Source organism: Cetorhinus maximus, chromosome 3, assembly GCF_964194155.1.
Source record: "Cetorhinus maximus chromosome 3, sCetMax3.hap1.1, whole genome shotgun sequence".
Classification (NCBI taxonomy): Eukaryota; Metazoa; Chordata; class Chondrichthyes; order Lamniformes; family Cetorhinidae; genus Cetorhinus; species Cetorhinus maximus.
Genome location: NC_135881.1, coordinates 40,037,234 through 40,059,943, shown reverse-complemented (window position 1 = coordinate 40,059,943; position 22,710 = coordinate 40,037,234). Strand labels below are relative to the sequence as shown.

Genomic DNA, 22,710 nt, shown 5'->3' with positions numbered 1-22,710 from the left:
CACCACGTCTGCCTGATGTTCCCCTGCCTCTCACAGCAACTGCAGCTTCTCATGCTGAGCGCAACCCAGAGGCTCGTTATCCGACTTGGACTTGGATGTCATAGATGCCTCTTCCCCAGCAGTCCTCCGAGTGCTGGTGAGCTTGGCTGCCCCTGCCTCGTCCTGCTGCTGACACGTGTTCGAGCGGTGACCACCAAATTGTGAGGCCCTGTCTGAACTGCATCCATCGAGGTGTGTGTCTCTGCGCTGGTGGAGGGTGCAAGTGACTGCTGTGATGGCTCTACAGGTGCACTTTCTTCCTCCTTCCCAATGTCCTTGGTCCTCTGTGGGCTGGAAATACTGCTGGACAGGGCTTTTACTTCTGGCCTTCCCCTCTTCCTGCTGGCACTTGTAAGTGAGAGAGGAGAGAGCAAGTGACTGCATGAGCCGCCTCCAACATGGAGGAACACATGATCCTTATGGTTTCTGTGTGACTCCATTACGCATGGATCTTTACTGGATGGAGGCCGCCCACCAACCTCTCCATCTGCACTGGCGTGGTCCGGTTCTTCCCCTGCCCGCTCCTCGAACTCTGCAAGGTTTCTCAGTTCAGGCGGGCCCCCTCCTGTCTTCTCTCTCTCTCTTCTGTTGTGCCATTACTTTTCCTGCGCAAAGAGGGGAGGTGGGGTTGAGAGCATCTGTGTTTCAGGTATCTTAACCATGCTTCCACTCTTACAAATAACCTGGTGGATTGTGTGCCATGTGATTGTTGCACTGCAGGTTGTCCACAGGGATTCTGGGGCAGCTCCCTCCAGCACGGTGAGCCCATGCAGATAGAAGGATAAGGCTCACAGGGGCATGTCATTAGCAGTGCCTGCTCAACACCTAACCCCGTTTCCCCTCCTCCTCCCAAGACAACATCTGAGCTCTTCATGTGGAAGGGTCAGGGACCCACAGCCCATAGTGGCCTCTCCACCTGCAGCCTAGATGGACTGCAGTGGGGTAACTGTAGTTAGTGGAGTGCCACAGGGATCAGTGCTGGGGCCACAATTATTTACAATGTATATATTAATGACTTGGATGAGGGAAATGAATGTACTATCGCCAAGTTTGCGGATGACATAAAAATAGGTGTGAAGGCAAGAAGTAAGGATGACACAAAGAGTCTACAGAGGGATATAGACAGGTTAAGTGAGTGGGAAAAAACTTGGTGGATGGAATATAATGTGGGAAAATGTGAGGTTACACACTTTGGCAGGAAGAGTAGAGGAGCTGAACATTATTTAAACGGCGAAAGACTGCAGAAAGCTGCAGCACAGAGGGATTTGGGGGTCCTCGTGCATGAACCACAAAAAGCTAGCGTACAAGTTCAGCAGGTAATAGGGAAGGCAAATGGAACACCAAAACAAAAACAGAAATACCTGGAAAAACTCAGCAGGTCTGGCAGCATCGGTGGAGAAGAACAAAGTTGACGTTTCGAGTCCTCATGACCCTTCAACAGAACTAAGTAAAAATAGGAGAGGGGTGAAATATAAGCTGGTTTAAGGTGGGGGGTGGGGGGAGAAGTTGGGTGGGTGGGGGGCGTGGTTGTAGGGACAAGCAAGCAGTGATAGGAGCAGATAATCAAAAGATGTCACAGACAAAAGAACAAAAAGGTGTTGAAGGCAAATGGAATGTTGGCCTTTATTTCAAAGGGAATGGAATATAAAAATAGGGAAGTCTTGCTAAAACTAAAGAAGGCGCTGGTTAGACCACACCTAGAATACTGTGAACAGTTTTGGTCCCCTTATCTGAGGAAGGACATACTGGAGGCAGTCCAGAGAAGGTTCATTAGGTTGATCCCGGGTATGGAGGGATTTTCTTATGAGGAGAGGTTGAGTAGGTTGGGCCTGTACTCATTGGAGTTTAGAAGAATGAGAGGCGACCTGATTGAAACATATGATTCTTAGGGGCTTGACAGGGTAGATGCTGAGAGGTTGTTTCCCCTTGTGGGAAAGTCTAGGACCAGAGGGCATAATGTCAGAGTAAAGGGGTCACCCATTTAAAACAGAGATGAGGAGGAATTTCTTCTCTCAGAGGGTAGTGAATCTGTGGTATTGTTTACCGCAGAGGGCTGTAGAGGCTGGGTCTTTAAGTATATTCAAGGCTGAGATAGACAGATTTTTAATCAGTAAGGGAGCCTGCCTCGCTGCGCATTACGCCAGAAAACCCCCGACTGCATAATTAATGAGTCCGGCATCGTGCAATTCGGCACAACTTCCCACCTGGCTCCATGGTGGGAAACACTCCCAGTCCCCACCCCTGGCATGGTCCTTAGGCCCAGAATGGAAAGTCCCAGCCAGGGTTCTGCTCTTTCACCTTCCATTTTCATTGTTTCCCTGCAGCAGACAGTTTGCGACTGTCTTGGGGCTTGTTAGATGTGGTTAGCAGCAATTTCCCCCCTTGCACCCGATGTCAATTTGTCGCCTTTTCAATGCGGCTTTCAGAGTGTCCTTAAAACCGTTTCTTTGTCCTCCTTGAGATTGAGTACCATCCTTGGGTGCCATTCGTTGGAGGTGGTTCAAAGGAGGTTTACTAGATTGATAACTGGAATGAGTGGATTGTCTTATGAGGAAAGGTTGGACAGACTGGGCTTGTTTCCACTGGAGTTTAGAAGGGTGAGGGGTGATTTGATTGAAGCATACAAGATCCTAAACAGTATTGACAAGTTGGATGTTTCCTCTAGTGGGTGAGTCCGGAACTAGCGGGCACCGTTTTAAAATTAGGGGTCATCCTTTTAGGACAGAGATGAGGAGAAATCTTTTCTCTCAGTGGGTTGTGCGACTTTGAAATGCTCTATCTCAGAAGGTGTTGGAGGCGGGGTCATTGAATATTTTTAAGGCAGAGGTAGATAGATTCTTGTTAGTCAAGGGAATCAGGGGTTATCGGGGGTAGATGAGAATGTGGAAATCGAAACACAAGAAGCTCAGCCATGATCTTATTGAATGGTGGAGCAGGCTCGAGGGACCGAATGGTCTACTCCTGTTCCTATTTCTTTTGTTCTTATGTTCTATGTTCTTAAGTTGGGAATAGAGGATCCTCTTCACAAGCTGATTATTTGGCCTGCAGATGCAGTGTCCAGACCAGTGAGCTGATTTCACGTGATCCTGGTTGTGATGCCCAAAGAATTGGCTTTGGTGAAGATGCTGGAGGTTATTCGCCTGTCCTCCCACTCGACTTTGAGTATCCTGTGGAGGCACTGCTGGTGGAAATTCTCCAGCGTCTGGAGGTGGCTTTGATAGGTGATCCAAGTCTCACTGCCATATAGAAGGGTGGTGATGCCACCAACATTGTAGACTAAAGTCTTTGTACTTCAATAGAGATCTCTGTTGTTGAAGACCCAATTTCACAATTTTTGGTAGGCTGCAATGGCACAGCTGATTCTGTGCTGGATCTCCACTTCAATGGTGACCTTTTGAGAAAGACAGCTGCCGAGATATAAAAAGTCTCAGTGACTTCTAAAGCCTCCCCATCAATAACAATGACTGGAGATGTAGGTGCTTACCCAGGGGTAAGGGTTTGTGAAGGATTTTGGTCTTGCTGATGTTGAATGAGAGACCAATCCTGTTGTATGCAGTGTTGAAGAGATTGAGAGTTGCCTGAATTTTGCTTGCAGTGCGGGCCACAACTGCACAGTCATCGGCTTATTGTAAGTCATGGATTTGCTAGAGGGTTCCCTTAGTCTTGCCTCCCAGCCTGTTTCAGTTGTAAAGCTTCCTGTCGAGTTAAATTCAATCATGATCCCTTGTGGAAGTTGGTCACGAATGATTTTCATGACCAGGCTGAGATAGGTAGTGAAATGAGTTGGTGCAGTCACACAACATTGCTTGACGCTCATCCGGATATGACAGGGATCCAGTCCATTGCAAAGGATTATTGCTGTCATACTGTCATGCAAGAGTCGCAGGATGGTAACAAATTTTGCTGGACATCCAAATCCCTGGAGGACTTTCCAAAGGACTTTGCGGTTGATGGATTGAAAGGCCTTTGACAGATCAATAAAGGTCATGTAGAGCTCTTTACATTGTTCCAGACACTTGTCTTGGGTTTGTTGAGCGACAAAGGTCATATCTATGGTTCCCCTTGATGACCAGAAACCACACTAGGTCTCCGGAAGTATGTCTCTGCTGATGCTTAGGAGACTGTTCAGGAGGATTTGTGTGAGAACCTTCCCCACAGTTGACAAAAGGGAAATGCTTCTATAGCTCCCACAAATTGATTTATCACCCTCCTTGAAAAGGGAAACACTTTTGTGGAATTCGGGAGGTACTACTTCTTCTTCCTAGGTTTTTGTGAAAGACCTGAGAGTTTGAGTGAGCGTTCCTGACCACCAGCTTTATAGATCTCTGCAGGAATGTTGTCCGGACCACACACCTATTCTTCATCTGTTAGATCTCAGCAAGTGTTGGCAGAATACCAAAATTTGACCCCTCAGGCTGTTAAGGGTTCGTTTTGATTGTTGATAGTGTCGACTCCCAATTGAGAAGGTTCCAGTAGTGCTCCTTTCAATGGCCTCGGATAGCTGTAATGTCTCTGAGAAGTCTTCAGCTTGGAGGAGGGGCGGACCATTTATTTTGGTCCATAGATGGACGTGGTGGCCAAGAAGAAGCTGTGCAGGTCTGCGTAATGTTGGATTTCATTGGCCTTCTCTACACACCGTTTCTTCTTGATGACACACATCATTCTCTGGGCTTCGGATTTGAGTAGAACGTACTCCCTTCCTAACAGCACCTACACCACACGTAATGCAGCAGTTCAAGATGGTGGCTCACCATCACCTTCTCAAGGCTACTTAGGGATAGTCAATAAATGCTGGTCCAGAACAAATAATAAAAAAAATGCTTCTTGTTTCTGCTGTGATGTGATGAAGCCCCGAAATTTCTGATCAAGAATTTTGCATATTTCTTTTTCATTCTCATCAAACTAGTCTTGGTGCCTGTGAGATTCCAACTTAATGGTCTAGGTGAATCGCAGATTTGATCTTGTCCCAAAGCCTTTCCACACAGGCATCATTGGAGTCTGAGAGGGCAAGACAGGAAGAAGGTTGCACCTGGAATTGTCTTGTTTTTATCTCCTGGAGAATGTGGGTGATAAATCTTCTTCTGAATTTATTTGAGGATCTTTGTGTGCCAGGCATATGCTCATGGTAGATTGTACAAACCTGTGACCTGTCCAGCAGTTGTTTGCACCCCGAATGGTGCAGGTAATTGTCTGAGTGTGGATTAGGAAGGATATGCAATGGTGTAGTCCAGCAGGTACCAAAGCTTGGATCGGTGATGTTTCCATGTTGACTTGTATTTATCTTTCTGACAAAAGATATTTGCGACGGTAAGGCCATATTCAATGCACTTGGTGAAGAGGAGGAAGCCATTGGCATTTGATTTCCCCATTCCTTCTTTCTCGATGATGCCCTTCCAGGCAGTCTGGTTGTGTCCAACTCTGGTATTAGAATCAGTTTGTCTTGTTTTGGGACGGCTGCCAGTACAGAATCCAGATCTGCACCAAAATGCTCTTTGGATTGGTCAGTAGAATTGAGTATGGGAACATAAGCACTGCTGATTGTGGCCTATTGATTGCCACCAAGATGAAGGTGCAGAGTCATGAGCCTTTGTTAATACCAATTGGAAGTTCTGCGATTCTGTTTTTGATGTTGAACCCACACCATGGATACAATGATTGTCCTCTGGTTTACCTTTCCTGAAGAAAGTGTATTGCCCTCCTCCTCCTTTCAGCTGGCCTTCCGCAGGGAGCAGGGTTTCATTAAAAGCAGCAACATCGATGTTATATCTTGCAAATTTTCAAGAAACTATGATGGCTATCCTTTTGAGGCATTCACTGTTTTGATTGTTCATAAGGTGCACACATTTCAGGTACTGAAATTCATGCATTCTTTTGCTTGTGTGTGTTGTTGATCCCAAGGGCGATCCCACAAAGTGGTCAGTTCCTGGTCAGGACAGTTTGGGATTGCCTATGTTTGGGATATCTTTTCGAGCTCCTCCGTCAAGTGAGGTGAGCGTGACCCTAAATGGGACTGCTGTCATGGAGATGCTACTACCAGGGAGATACTTCTGCCCTAAATCCAAGGGCTCAGACATTCACCAGCTATGTGCAGATTTGTGACTAGAGACCTCGAGGTTCCCAGCATTGTCTCCAACACCACTCGTTCATCGCTGTAGGGCATTTTGGTATCCATAGCAGAGGCTGTATGTGTCACCTTTTAATGTGAAGAAGCCAGTGTACTGTGTGTAACTACAGCCTTGGTGAGTTGGCAATCTTTGCTCAATGACATGGCAAGCCACGACCACTGCAGAGTATCAATCCCACTGTAGTCTTCATACACCTTCACAGCTGTTGGTGCCTCATCCATTTGCCTGTTCAGCAATTGAAACTTGAAGAGTATGTTTTAATAGAAGTTTGCCACTCCTCTAGATCTGCTGATGATTTCACATTGTTCAGCACAACTCCTCAAATACTGAAGCAGTCCGTGTCCATATGTAGCCAGACCTGGACAATATTCAGTTTTGGGCTGAGAAGTGGCAAGTAACATTCACGCCACACAAGTGCCAGGCCAACAAGAAAGAATCTAACCATCTCGCCTTGTCTTTCAATGGCATTACCATCACTGAAACCCCCACTGTCAATATCCTGGGGGTTACCATTGACCAGAACTGAACTGGACTAGATATATAAATACTGAGGCTACAAGAGCAGGTCAGAGGCTGGGAATTCTGTGACGAGCAACTCACCTCCTGACTCTCCAAATCTGTCTATCATCTACAACACACAAGCCAGGAGTATGATGGAATGCTCTCCACTTGACTGGATGAGTGTGGCTGCAAAAACACTCAAGAATCTTGACACCATCCAGGACAAAGCAGCCCGCTTCATTGGCACCCCATCCACAAACATTCACTCCCTCCACCACCGACACAGCAGCCGCAGTGTGTACCATCTACAAGATGCACTGCAGCAATTCACCAAGGCTCTTTGAACAGTACCTTCCAAACCCGCAATCTCTACCACCTAGAAGGACAAGGGCAGCAGATAAATGGGAACACCACCACTTGGAAGTTCCCCTCCAAGCCACTCACCATCCTGACTTGGAATTACATCACTATTCCTTCACTGTCGCTGGGTCAAAATCCTGGAACTCCCTCCCTAACAGCACTGTGGGTGTACCTACACCACAGAGACTGCAGCGGTTCAAGAAGGCAGCTCACCACCACCTTCTCAACAGCAACTAGGGATGGTCAACAATTGTAGGCTAGCCAGTGACGCCCACATCCTGTGAAAGAATTAAAAAAACATAAATGCAAGTTGTTGTCATTGTCATTGTGGCAGTAGTAGTGGAGACAAGTGCTGCCCTGCAGGGATCTGTTCTGGATCCTCAGCTTTTCACTATATATATTAATAACTGGACGAAGAACGTGCAAGTTTTTAGATGATGCTCAGGCAGACACCATGAGCAGAAAGTTACACGGTGACATAAAAAGAATAAGTGAGTGGGCAAACCTATGGCAGATGGAGCGTAATGTAGGGAAGTGTGAGGTTATTCACTTTGGATCTTAAAAAGGCAAATACTTTTTTAATGATGAGGGACTAGGAGTTGTGGAAGAGATGTCTGGGGAAACAATCACTAAAACTAATGGATGGGTGGAAAAAGAAAACAAAAAAGTGAATGGAATACTGACCTTGTCCTCAAAGGGGCTGGAATTTATAAATGGTGAGGTGATGCTTCAGTTGCACAGGGCTTTGGTCAGACTTGATCTGCAAGGGCAGCAAACCTCAAAAAAGGTATAAAACTAGAAAATGTTGGAAATACTCACCAGGTCTGGCAACATCTGTGGAGAAAGAAACAGAGTTAAAAGTTTCAGATCAGTAACCTTTTGTTCAAGCTCATCGGAAACAGTTTTTGGCCTTAGTGGAGGTACAGCAGCTTCACTAGAATGATAACACATCAATTAATGAGGACAGGTTGTGTAAGCTTTTTAAACAAAGAATAATAGTAATCTGGAACATACTCTCCAAAAGGCTATGGATGCTGGACCCATTCAAATTTTCAAGTCTGAATTTGATAGATTATTGTTTAATAAAGATGTAAACAGATATAGAATAAAGGTGAGTAAATGGAGTTCAGATAGACATCAGCGAGGAGTTAATTGAATGGAGGAACAGTTTCGAGGAGCTACTATTGTTCCTGTGAGTCCTTTCTGTTTAGAAAAGAATCAATCTGTCAAAAAACTTAGTCACAAATATATGATTTACCACTGTAAAACTTTGTCAAATGTTCTAGGCTCCTTAAAACCTATCTCTGTGATCAAGCTTTTAGCCGCCTGTCCTAACAGCTCCTTAGTGTCAGCTTTTGTTTGATAATGCCCCTGTGTAATTCCATGGGATGTTTTACTATATTAAAGGCACTATAAAAATACAAGCTGGTCTTGGTATTATCATTCATTTTCAGGCACTTCTGTGGTGTAGTTAAGGAAAATGAGGCAATTCTGTTGCAATCCTGTCCCTAAAAATGGCTGCCCTGAGCCCCCCTGCCCCCCCGCCCCCCCCAACTTCGCCACTTTGCATGTAAATAACAATGGGTGGGTATCATCATGAAACAATTTGCTCAGTTCTACACCATCCCTTAGAAACAAAACCATTGCCTAATTGGCATAAAGAATAGAAAGGTGCTGCCCAGTTGAGTGGAAATAGCTTTTTTTGTTTTGAAGTGGAAGAAAGCAGTTGAACAAGGTTAAGGAAGAGATCCCATCAATGCATTAGAAGACTACGCTTCCCTGCCCCCTTGCCACACCACACTTCCCCTCCCCCCAATCTCCCTACCTCTCGGGGCTGTTCCTGAGGAAATAAATCAGCTGCTGGGAAAAATGGGCACAGATTTAGGATGTACAAAGACTTGAGAAAGGAAAGGGCGCTTAGAGCCGGAACAATAGTTTGCCAGGATAGAAGGGTCAAGTTTGGAGTTTTGAGGACCAGGGTGATGTCAAGAGATTTAAAAAGGATGGGGACATAACCTGAGTAGATGAAACTGCGAATATTGTCAGCTAACAAGGGAGCAAGAACGGGAAGTTAGGTGATCAGTGGTTTGGTAAGAATGTGATTGACAGATCAGGAGGTGTGTCACATCTATAAGGCATAAGTCAGGATTGTGATGGAATATTCCCCTGGAGGAGTGCAGCTCCCACAACACTCAAGAAACTTGACACCATCCAGGACAAAGCAGTCTGCTTGATTGGCACCACATTCACAAACAGTCACTCCCTCCACCACCAACACACAGTGGCAGTGTGTACCAACTACAAGGTGCACAGCAGGAACTCACCAAGGCTGCTTAGACAGCGCCTTCCAAACCCATGACCACTACCATCTAGAAGCACAAGGGCAGCAGATACATGGGAACACTATGACCTGGAAGCCCCCCTCCAAGTCACTCACCATCCTGACTTGGAAATATTTCGCCGTTCCTTCACTGTCGCTGGGTCAAAATCCTGGAACTCCCTTCCTAACTGCACTGTGGGTGTACCTACATCACATGGGCTGCAGTGGTTCAAGAAGGCAACTCACCATCACCTTCTCAAGGGCAATTAAGGATGGGCGATAAATGCTGGCCCAGCCAGTGATGCTCACATCCCAGAAATTAATTGTTAAGAAGTGTATCTTCAAGGAAAATCTTCAAGGAAAATAGAGGCCGCTGTGTTTGTGAATTATTCTCTCTATATTTTATATTAAGCATTATTGCTGCCAGGAATCTTTTCAAGTGGTCAGGAGAAATTCAGTCCCAAGGTAGTTTCTGTATAAGAGAAATGAAGGCTTCAGAGGAATGGCTTTTGAGATTGAAAAAGATACTGCCTCAGGGAGTACATTGGAAATACGATGATTTAGAAGGTGGACAGTTATGAAATAGACATCTATAATTACAGTAACATTTTTAAAAGAAAAATGAGCAATGCTTAAAGAGGGTGCAATTTACCATATTGTTCTCCAGGGATTCATTTTAAGTCTGTGTCTAATATATTGCTGACGCCCCTAATGGACAAATTTTATGAGCGGATATTGAAACATTTATGTCTGAGATTAATACTGGTGGCATTTATGACCATATTAGCAAATGCATGAACATTTAGCTGGGGGAATAACTGTGTGGTAGATTTACAAAAGAACATTATCACATATTAAAAATGTCATCCTTTTCCTGTAAACTGCAAAACTTCATTTTGGCTTGAAGCTGTACTAGGGAACAAAATTAACTGAAGATCCGGATGATGGGTTATCCATTGGGCTTGTCACACTAATTTCAAAGTCAGACTTTATCTTTGTCTTTCTCTGAATTATTCATTTAATTAACTGGAGGCTGATTGTACAGGTATTCGGTGAATATGCTGTTAATTTGGCATCTGAGTCTTTTATAGGCAGTTCTTTGTTCTCTGCACAAGTGATAAATGAGTGGGTGGAACTTTTTTATACATCAAATGTTGGACACATGGAGAAATGACTGTGCTTCTCATGTAGCAAAAAGACCTGGGGCATGTGGTCATGATCCATTATTAAGAGTGAGTGATGATGTGATATTTATGGATAGAGACACATGCCTTCAGAACCTTTAGTCGTTTTGCTGTCCAGACTTTACGTAAAGTCAGACCCACATTAACTGATTTATTACAATTTTGATTGCATAATTCTTGCAGACAACACTGACCAAGAACATCAGACTTAGTGTCTCAAAATAGAGCCTTCAAAATATCAATTCAAATTTCTCAAATTTTTCATGTATTTTTTGGTGACTTTTTATTTGCCCCTGTTAAGCTGAGGAATGCCAAGGTTGCCGCACAGAACATTTTCCAATATTGGCCACCCACTGGCACTGTCAGGTGCTTCCAGAGTAAGAAGTATAGGAGAGTAAGAGTCAGATCAGGGGCTTCTTCTACCCTGCTCCAACAATGGAATGATTTCCTCTGCATTTAAAAAGGAAACAGGTTCATACTTTTATTACGCAAGGTGTATGATACTTTGGTATTGGGCTGGCAACCCAGAAGTTGTGAATTTAAATGGTCACCAGCTTGAGGTAGCAAGTGCTTCCATGCCCACAGGTCCAAAGGAAAAATACCGTTGTGGATCTGTCTTGGACCTATTGGCTGCCCTCCATGTGCTGTGGCCTGAGGAATCTAAGTTTACTGAGTGCCACTTTCTTCTGGGCACTTTTTCCAATGGAAACCCACCCAGCAACCTGTAGAAAAATGAGCTGGAAACACCCAAGAAAGATCTGGGTAACATAAAAGGGTAAAGATTCAGCTTAATGGATGTCTGCACCATTTTTCTTCTGCATTAATCACAGGAAGCGCATGTTCCATTAACTCAAATGAGAAAAATTGGCCATTAGAGCACTTCTATAAAGTTAATGGATAACATAAGCAGTAACTTATTGTTATGTAGTGCCTTTAAGTTCAGGTGATGTCCCAAGATACCCTATGTGATGTCTTTCACATAGGCAAAAATAACCAGACACCAAGCACTGATAGGAAAAGGATCAGGACTTGTGACTGAAAGCAAACCAAAGAAGTCATGTTTTTGAAGCAAGAAAAAGAGATAGCAAAGCGAAGGGATTTAGTGAGAACTTTCAGAGTGTGAGGCTTTTTGGGCTGAAAACTCTGTGAATGGAGGACATATGAAGGGGGACGACAGAAGGTAGGACAGTATTGGAAGTACAGCGACGCAGTAGCAGAATTGCCAGAAGGAGATTGCAGAACTAAGATGGATCATGACTACAGAGAGATTTGGAGATGAGGGCAAAGATCTTGAATATTGATATGCTAGGGAACAGGGATCCACTGAAGTTTGGCAAGGGCATGGCTGATAAATGAATGTGACTTAGTCTAACATAGACATGGCAGCATTATTTTGAACGAGTTGCAATTTTTATTCTGTTTACAACGTAATCATTTAAACATAGGGTGGAGCCATCCCAGATTTGCACCAAGTGCAGTAGCGGGCAAGAAAAACAACGTTTTAGCCATTGGCGCAATGGTGACTTCTCATGCTGTGTCGTCCCAATCCCACAGCATTAATTATGCATTCCCGGGAAGCACGCCATTTCGATGGTGGGTGGGCTCTCATTTGCCGGCCATGCCATCACCTCGGCACTTCCTCACGCCAGGCACCATATCTAAAGTGCCGCAGCGCGCACACCTCTCAGTGCTTCAAGCCCAAGACTACTGCATGGAAGACATGGCCCCGAAAGGCAAGAACACTGCAGCCCCTAGGTTTAATGACGTGTCCCTTGAGTGCCTTTTGGATGCAGTGGAAGCTCGCTGTGATGTCCTTTGCCCCTGCTCTGGCCACAGGATGGGCAGCAACATCACCAATCCAGCTTGGGAGGAGGTGGCAGAGGCGGTCAGTGCCAATGCCCTGCATAAGAGGACAGCCACCTAGAGTCAAAAAAGGATGAAAGATCTTCTCCATTCTGCCAGGGTAAGTCACTCTTCTCATCACTCTTAATTCTCACTCTCATACTCACAAACGCATCGCACATCCACAGGACCCTCACGCACTGCCATTCAAAGGACATCACCATTCACTCTCTCATACACACCTTCATTGTCCTCATCCCGTCCATGGGACCACTCACCAACCACACAGGCCAAGCATACCTATCATCTGGCCTGGCAGGCATCCTGCTTATACTCTCTCCAACTCTATTTATGCAGGACAAGCTGGCACACCACAAGAGGGAGAGGTTGCAGGCTGGTGGAGTAATGCCTGAAATCAAGGTCCTTACGGACTTTGAAATTGGAGCCATCCAGCTGGCTGGCGGAGATCTGGACCATTCCTGTGCTGACGGTGAGGTCAGTGGTGCGCTACCAAGTGAGGATCCAGCAGTGCAACATCTATCAGACAACCATGCTGTGGGTGATGTGCCCTGTTTCACAGGCCACTGCCATGCACTAATTATCTCCCCTTGCTTTCGCAGGCACAACAGCCGACAGAGTCCATGACCCAGGGCCTCCAATCAAGCCCCGAAGAAACCTCTGAAGAGGAACCTGAAGACACCCTCCTTGAAGTTCCATCACAGCACCCACCCACACCCTCCACCAGCGCAGAGACACACCTCGGTGGGACCTAGCTTTAGAGTAGCCTTGGGATCACAACCTGGTGAGCACATCACACTGTCTGATCCACAGCAGGTGGCGACAGGGACTTCCCTGGTCTCCGGCACTCAGAGGACTGCTGGAGGCCAGAGGTTGGCTGAGTTCAAGTCAGATGACGAGCCTTTGGAGTCAGTTGCTGGAGCTGCAAATGCAAGCTCGGGAACATCAGGAAGGGATGTCTGCTGCACTCCTCAGATTGTAAGGTACGATGGAGGAGTCCATCAGTCTCCAGGCTGAGGTGATAGCACCAGCATGCCAATGCACTGAAGTCAACACTGGTAGGATGGCGGCCGCCATGGGGACCTTGGCCCAGCTTGTTGCTCCTGCACTGCTGCATGGGCTGAATTCCATCACTGATGCCTCCAACTGCTGCGGATCAGACAGTGCGATGTGAGTGGGGGGGTGCTTTAAGCACCTCCATGAGTGACTGCTCCATGATCAGCTTTAGCAAGGAGGTTGCATAATGTGCCCAGTCATCCAGCTGTTCTGCAGTCCACTAAAACACTCATTATTTTGCAGTCCGTGCCCAAGGGGTGAAAAGCTCTGGAGTACTTGGTGGCAACCTCATGCCTCTCTGTTGCTTGAGTGGGCAGATAAGCCAGAGGCCCAACTCCACACATGTCAATGTGGCTGCACCTGAACTGTCTCAGCTGCAGAGGAATGGTCACTTTATACAAGGTTTCCCTTAGGCGTGGCTGCTTCCCTCCCCCCACACCCCTCCCCACATGTGCTTGTGCACTACCTTCAACCGCAGGGTAGCCCTTGCCCCCGCAACTCACTTCAACTGCAGGGCAGCCCTTGCCCCTACCCCTCCAATGCACCTCAAGCTTAAAGTCCAACAGGCGACGCTCACGAGCGCTGTGCAACGATACTGTGCACTAGCCTCCGAGTTCCCCTCAAAGTGCAGCCTGCCAAGTGCACACCTTATATATGCCATTGTGAAACACTCAGACGATCGAGCGGTCGGGGGACGATTCCGGTGGGCAGGCCTTATAATGATATGCAGATATATTACAATGAGGTTCCCGATGTCCAATGGTGGGAAACGCAGCCTGCCATTGATGGGATGAACGGATGATCGCAAACTTGTTTGACGACATTGTGAAAATGATTTTTGGCTTTCTTGCCACACTGTCCACTCACACCACCAAACATGCCTGATGCCAGTGGGCATGGAAAATTCGGCCCGTAGTTTCTATTTCTTTTATTAAAATAATTATATTAACGACCGTAAGTGCACCTTATGAATGTTTTTGTGACTGTGCCGTGGGTCTTGCTCTGAACTTTCCCATCAAAGGCAATAGATTTTCTTTATCTGCCCTTCAAATCTTGAGGACTTGACAGGTCCTGCCAATCAGAGAACAATCCCTTTATCACTACTTTCTGAATCATAACTTCCATCAACTTGCCAACCTACACAGCCAACATACATACACAAGATTATCTCTAGTTTATTGTACTTTCATTTTTGCTAACAGTTAGTCTATAGTGATTTACCCTCTTCCTATTTACAGCATCTATTCTCAATTCTGCACAGCCAGCTGAGATAAATAGATCAAGATGACTGGCAGAAGCCATATTGATGGCACACATTGTGCTACAATACTGCTGAAAAACGAAATACTTGTTACATAAGGAATAACTTGATATCAAAGTATTAAATTAGAACAATAGTAATCCCAGTCCAGAAAGTGGCCATTCAGCCCAATAGACCTGTGCCAGTACTAAATATTCAACAGGAACACACTACTCTGTATCCATTTGTTCTATCTTTTCTGTATCATTTTATAGAATTATTGAAATTTCAGCAAAAACAGAGTGTAATTACCCATATTATACAATACTCCTGTTAGCCTAACATCAATCATGGGGAACTGGTTAGAATTCATAATTTAAGGTCAAATTAGTGAACATGTAAAGGTAGAGGGATAAATTTGTTAAAGAAATGTCATGTTTGCCAAATTTAATACTTTAACTTCAATAACGAGGTGACTTTACAAGAAAGGACTGTGCAGATGAAAGAAATACTGCGAACACATACATGGGTTTTAAGAATTCATTTGACAAGGTGCCTGACAAAGTAAAATGGCTCATAGTATGAGGAAATATAGCAGCATGGATAGAAAGTTCATTGGTGAAAAAGGAAGAATGCATTAGGGTTAATACATGTTACTTAGATTGGAAAGCGGGTTAGAAATTGTATAATGCAGGATTTGGTGCTGAATACACATTTGATGTGAACCTGATTTGAAATTGGGAGGAGGGAGCACAACTTTGAAATGAGCTGATCAGTCAAAAATCATGGAATTACAAATGGTGGGGTATTATGACCAGGTGAGAAGGGGTGAACTGGCTCCCCTCTATTCAACCTCTTTGGTTGGTCACAACAAAGATTTAAGTTTCTTTTTCACGATGATATGTCTTTTTCAAATCAGAATAAAAACATGGAAAATAGGAGCAGAAGTAGGCCATTCGGCCCTTCGAGCCTGGTACACCATTCAATATGATCATGGCTGATTCTCTATCTCAACACCATATTCCCACTTTCTCTCCATACCCCTTGTATGCCCCTAGTATCCAAAAATTTATCAATTTCTTTCCTGAATATACTCAGTGACCCGGCCTCCACAGCCTTCTGTGGTAGAGAATTCCATAGGTTGACCACCCTCTGAGTGAAGAAATTTTTCCTCAGCTCAGCCCTAAATGGCCTGCCCCATACCCTGAGACTGTGGCCCCTGGTTCTAGACTCCCCAACCAGGGGAAACATCCTTCCTGCATCCAGTCTGTCTAACCCTGTTAGAATTTTATATGTTTCAATCAGATCCCCTCTCATCCTTCTAAACTCTAATGAATACAGGCCCAGTCGAACCAATCTCTCCTCATATGACAGTCCTGTCATCCCCGGTATTAGTCTAGTGAACCTTTGCTGCACTCCCTCTATGGCAAGTATGTCCTTTTTTAGGTAGGGAGACCAAAACTGCATGCAATACTCCAGGGGCAGAATTTTGCCGTTGGCGAGCAGGGGGCGGGGCTCGCTCACCGATGCGTAAAATGACGCGGGATGACGTTGGGCGGAACCCCCAACATCATCCGGCCCATTTAAATTTTCAGGAAGGCGAGCCCGCAGCAAAATTAGCTGCAGGCCCGCCGACCTGTCAATGGCCAATTGAGGCCATTGACAGGATCAATTATACAATTAAAGGACCTGCCCGTCCAACCTTAAGGTTGGCAGGCAGGCCAGGAGCCCCGGTGACAAATAGATAAAACATGAAACCTCATCCACCGGCAGGATGAGGTTTCATGCGGGGTTTTAAAATTTTTAATAAAGTTATTATGTTAATTATGAACATGTCCCATCTCATGTGACATTGTCATGTTAGGGAGTTTTTTTTTTCTATGTTTAATCTTTTTAAAAGTGTCAGCGATCTCCCTGAGGCTGCACTTAGCCTCAAGAAGATGTACGCTTTATCGTGCACATGCGCGAAAGAGCGCACTCTCGCTTTTGGGGAATCCCCCCCCCCCACCGCCAACACAGGAAGTGCATAGCGCTTCCCACCAGATGTCACGCTGGGTGGGCCTTAATTGGCCCACCCACTTAAAATGGCAGCAGGGTCCGCTTCTCCGGCAGGGATCGGTTCCCCACCCGCCGGAGATTGGGTCGGGCCCGCCCGCCCAACAGGCAGAAAATTCTGCCCCAGATGTGGTCTCACCAAGGCTCTGTATAACTGCGGTAAGACATCCCTACTTCTGAACTCAAATCCTCTTGCAATGAAGGCCAACATACCATTTACCTTCCTAATTGCTTGCTGCACCTGCCTATTTACTTTCATTGACTGGTGTACAAGGACACCCAGATCCCTTTGTACATCCACATTTCCCAATATATCACCATTTAAATAATACTCTGCCTTTCTGTTTTTCACACCGAAGCATATAAATTCACATTTATCCACGTTATACTGCATCTGTCATGTGTTTTCCCACACACACAACTTGTCTAAATCACCCTGAAGCCTCCTTGCATCCTCCACACAGCTCATAATCCCGCCCAGTTTTGTGTCATCAGCAAACTTGGAAATATTGCATTTGGTTCCCTCATCCAAATCATTCATATATCTCGTGAATAGCTGGGACCCAAGCACTGACCCCTGCGGTACACCACTAGTCACTGCCTGCCACCCAGAAAAAGACCTATTTATTCCCACTCTCCGTTTCCAGTCTGTCAACCAATTCACAATCCATGCCAGTATATTACCCCAATCCCATACTTTAATTTTGCCTACTAGCCTCCTATGTGGGGCCTTATCAAAACCTTCTTGAAATCCAAATACACCACATCCACTCTCTTATCTATTCTACTAGTTACATCCTCAAAAAAACTCCAGTAGATTAATTAAGCATGATTTCCCTCTCATAAACCCATGCTGACTTTGTCGAATCCCATTAATGCTTTCCAAATGTTCTGTTACCACACCTTTTATAAATGACTCTAGCGTTTTCCCCACTACTGATGTTAGGTGAACTGGTCTGTAATTCTCTAGTTTTTTCTCTCCCTCCTTTTTTAAATAGTGAAGTTACATTTGCCACCCTCCAATCTGTAGGAACTGCTCCAACGTTGACAGAATTTTGGAAGGTGACCACCAATGCATCCAATATTTCCAAGGCCACTTCCTTTAGTACTCTGGGATGTAGATTATCAGGCCCTGGGGATTTTTCACCCTTTAACCCCATTAATGCCTCTAGTACCATTTTTTTTATTATAACTGATTTTCTTCAATTCCTCCTTCTCACTAGACCCTTGGTTCCTTAACATTTCTGGGAAATTATTTGTGTCTTCTTTTGTGAATACAGAACCAAAAGAGTGTTCAATTCTTCTGCTATTTCTTTGTTCCCTATTATAATTTCCCCCATTTAAGACTGTAGGGAACCTACGTTCGTCTTCGCTAATCTTTTTCTCCTCACATACTTATAGCAGCTTTTATAGTCAGTTTTTATGTTCCTTGCAAGTTTACCCTCGTACTCCATTTTCCCCTTCTTGATCAATCTTTTTGTCCACTTTTGCTGAATTCTAAACTGTTCCTAATCCTCAGGTTTGCTGCTTTTTCTGGCAACCTTATATGTCTCCTCTTTGGATCTAATACTACTCCTAATTTCTTTTGTAAACCATGGTTGAGCCACCTTTCCTGTTTTATTTTTGCCCCAGACAGGAATGAATAATTGTTGTAATTCATGCATACCTTCCTTAAACACTAGCCATTGCCTATCCACTGTCAACCCTTTCAGTAATGTTCCCCAATCCATCATTGCCAACTTGTGGTTCATACCCTCGTAGTTCCCTTTATTTGATTCAGGACCCTAGTTTCGGATTCAACTTCTTCACTCTCCATCCTAATGAACAATTCTATCATTTTATGGTCGCTCTTCCCCAAGGGACCCTATTCAACAAGATTTTTATTTAACCCTTTCTCATTGCACAATACCTAGTCTAGGATAGCCTGCTCCCTAGTTGGCTTCTCAACGTATTGGTCTAAAAAAACCATCACGTACACACTCCAGGAAATCCTCCTCCACAGTATTATTGCTAATTTGGTTTGTCCAATCTATATATAGATTAAAGTCAACCATGATTACAGTTGTACTCTTATTACATGTATCTCTAATTTCCTGCTTAATGCCTTCCCTTACATCTTCAATACTGTTTGGGGGCCTATAGACAACCCCCATCAACGTTTCCTGCCCCTTGGTGTTTATTATCTCCACCCAAACAGATTCCACATCATGATATTCTGAGCCAATATCCTTCCTTACCATTGCATTGATTTCCTCCTTTACTAACAGTGCTACCCCACTTCCTTTCCCTATTTGTCTGTCCTTCCTAAATACTGAATAACCCTGGATGTTCAGTTCCCATCCTTGGTCACCCTGCAGCCATGTCTCCATAACCGCAACTATATCATAACTGTTTATATCTATTTGCGCTGTTAATTCATCTACCTTATTGCGAATGCTCCGAGCATTAAGATACAATGCCTTTAGACTTGTCTTTTTAACCTTGTTATTCAACTTAGCATTATTTTGCACTATGACCCTATTTGTTTTTCACCCTTGTTTTTTCTGCCTTTCACTATTGCTTCTTACTTATCTGTCTTTTGTTTCTATCCTTGTTTCCTGCCCCCCCCCCCACCCCCGTCTCCCTGCTTAGGCTCCCATACCCCTGCCATTCTAGTTTAAACCCTCCCCAACCAAATGTATTTAAGTATTTAAGCTGTCAGGAATGAGGAGCCAATCAAACAAGGTTTTCTTGAGTCAAAGTAAGAGCAAATTTATTAACCACTAAACCCGAGATACCTCATCCATTATATATTTCCAAGAGATTTTGGGTGTGTTTGTCCGTGGCAGCATTGTTTCAATAACCAGTACTTCACATTTTTGATATCTCTTCACTGGGCAGTTACGAGTTTCGATGGGTGACTGTATTATAGGAAACATCTCTCTCTTCACACTCCCTTGAGGGTGATTTGTTTGTTTCTCACCTTCACCTTGGACTGTGGCCTTACCTTTTTAAAAAGTTTTCTCTGTCTCAGTTCAAATCGTAAAATTTCCAGTCAGTTTAAAGTTTCTAAATCATATTTTTAAAAAATAAAGGGGCATAGCCTCAGACTACCAAAGATTTCAGAAGGATATAGACAGGTTAGCAGAATGGGCAGACAGGTGGCAGATGCAATTTATTGGCATGGATCTTCTGAGGAGAGGCAATCATTATTGGATCGCCGTCCTGCTCGGACGTTTCCCTGACTCGACACTGCTCCGCATTTCTTCCAGGCCCTTCCGAGCCTGGCTTTTCGAGAAATGCAGGGCACAGTGCCCCTTGGAGAGCTCCATCGCAGCGGAGTAGAGTCAGGAGGAAGACAGGACATGCTCCCTTTTTATGGCACTAGGTGCTAGATCCAGTTTGAATAGTAGTGAATGAGTGGGTGGATGAATGAGTGAATGGGTAGGGTGGGTAGGTGGGTGAGGTAAGTAGGTAAATGCGAAGGTGGGTAGGGCGGGTGATTGGATAGTGAGTAGTGGGTGAGGTGGCAGGTGGTGAGGTGGTTTTTGGTTCTGAGTGGTAATTGGTGTGCATCGGGTGGGTCAGGAGGTAGTCAGGTTGGGAGGTGTATCGGAACAGGGTTAGGGGTGGTCTGTGGGATAGTAGTGGGGGAGTGGTTGGGGGTAGTCAGGTGGTCTGGGGGGTATTCAGATGGTCAGGGGAGTAGTTGGGTCGGGTCAGGAGGATAATCGGCGGAGAGGGTCAGTGTGAGTGATTTAGGGGTCAGTTCTGTAGATATATTGGTGTTAGACTAGGTTTTAATCTAACATTTCCTGGGTAACTATCCAGGCAAGTACCACTGAACTGTCCGAAGTCTCCAACTCTAGCTCCAAGTCAGAGACATTAGTGGAGGGTCCTGGGAAGCAGGGGAATTGCCCATCAGAAGTTGAAACTTCCTGGGCAATTCCAACGTAGGTCTGCGCGTCAGGACTTCCACAGGGTCCCAATGCACATCTCAGTCATACATCTGGGAAGCTTTATAAATTTGAGGTATTGCATTTTGGGAGGAAGAACAAAGACTGGGAGTAAGTACTCAATGGAAAAATTCTGAAAAGGGAGGGTGTAAGTACAGGATTCCTTAAAAGGCTTAATGCAGGTAGGTAAAACCATAAAAAGAGCCATTGGCATTTTGGGTTTAATAGGGTATGGAATACTTTACCATAGGGAACAGTTAAGATAGAGACCATTGCATATTTTAAGGAAAGAGTAGAGTAACATTTGAAACAGAGGAAGCTACAGGCCATAGGGAGAGTAGGGTTCTGATGACAGGTCACTGCCCTGAAATGTTAACTCTTTTTCTCTCCAAAGGTGCTGTCAGACCTATTGATTATTTGCAGCATTTTTTGCTTTTATTATAAGGAGAGTCAGGTTTGTTTTCATTGCTTCATCAAAGAGCCAGCACAGACATTATCACTAAATAGCTTCCTTCAATGCTGTAAACATCTATAATTCTATTTGTGCAAGAGATGCTTCTCTGGTTTACAATGCACGTGCACAGGTCCAAATATGAAGATTATCTAAATGGAAATGAATTGTTACCTTTAGCCTGTGGCGCACTGTATAGAATAAAATATAGTGGGACAAAAGAAATGGGATTCATTGTAAGTGTAAGCAGAAATTTGTATGTGGAGAGAATTCACAAAGAGACATGTTACAAAAAAGATGTTGATGTTCATGGTAGTGGTGGAGGCACCATGGCAAATGCTTTTAAATTTTTAAGAAGTGATTCAATTTTGCTGCACTTTGACCAAAGCATTTCTTTCTCCTGCATGGCTAGTATGGCTTCCTCTATGCTGTGAAACCTTGCCAATGTAGACTAAAGTTTCCCTTTTTTCTCTCTACTTTGGGATAATAAAGCAACTTAGTGCATTTCCATGTTATTTCCTGGAAATACAGAGTATTTAGGTAAATAAAATTTCTGGCCTTGTAATTTAATATGCCTTTTGAGTAGGTGATCATCATGATTTCATTCTAGTTACTTAAAAATAGACTGCAGCATCCATGCATCCAGTCAACTAGTACAAATAATTATTTTGTTTTATTAAAAAATCCTTTAACGTACTGACATGACAAGGCACATATGTATAATCAACATATTTTCAATTCAGTAACAAAAGCAATCAATTATTTTATTGCAGGTCGGTGCTAAACTGATGCAGTTAGAATCACAAGGATGATGAGCAGAGCTGAGCTGAGATGCTCCTGCTTTGTTTACAGATATAATGAAAGACCTGAATCATTTCTCAATCAATCCATGAATCAAGACATCCTGAAGAGGATATCCTGTGTACAAAGGATGAAATCACCCATTTTTAATTACAGCTTACTAATGAATGTAGTCTCTAAAATGTGTATTAGATTAAAATGGTAACATTGTATTTGCTGAGACACTGTTAAGAGCCATATTGTCCAGTTCTGGCTGTTCAGTTTGGTCAGTGCCAGACTTGGACCAGTTTCCTGTATGCTGTGTACTATGACTGCAGTGACCATTGTAATGCAGTTTTTCTTAAGATAAATACTTACACAGTAGACACTTATTTCACACTATAAACAATTTCTGAAGTTTGCTGCATGATATAAATTCTACATCACATCTGGATGTTATGTATAGATAAAAACATATAACAGAAGTAGTATTATGTTGAATGATTATAGCTGCACGAGTACCACTCAAAAGCAGTAAGACTATTTATCCTGAGTTTGTCTGTGTTCACTATTTCCAGGGCACTACATAATTCTTTGATACCCCACAGTCCAACTATGGCTTCACCTCAGAACCAGCATTTTGTGGGGTCAATATATTTTGATACATAGATCCTTGTTCTTTGCAATAGGTCAGAATGGCTACTGGCTAGAGAGATGTCTGGTTAATGTAAGGTGATTGTTGACTTTTTGATTCTCTGTTTGCCTGATGGACTAGAGTTAGGGTTAAAATTGTAATAATGGTAG

The 22,710-nt window shown here is 44.2% G+C and overlaps 1 protein-coding gene across 4 annotated transcripts in view; it reads left to right on the top strand.

Moving 5' to 3' along the window:
• LOC144677551 (integrin beta-1-like) overlaps positions 1-22,391 on the top strand; it is a 148,059-nt gene extending 125,668 nt beyond the window's left edge. For all 4 annotated transcript variants that reach the window (XM_078537622.1, XM_078537628.1, XM_078537619.1 and 1 more), the window contains one exon: positions 21,900-22,391. In XM_078537622.1, coding sequence (XP_078393748.1) covers positions 21,900-21,910 — 11 coding nt within the window. In that variant the 3' untranslated portion in view covers positions 21,911-22,391. The remainder of the gene's footprint in view (positions 1-21,899) is intronic.
• The last annotated feature ends 319 nt before the right edge of the window (positions 22,392-22,710 follow it).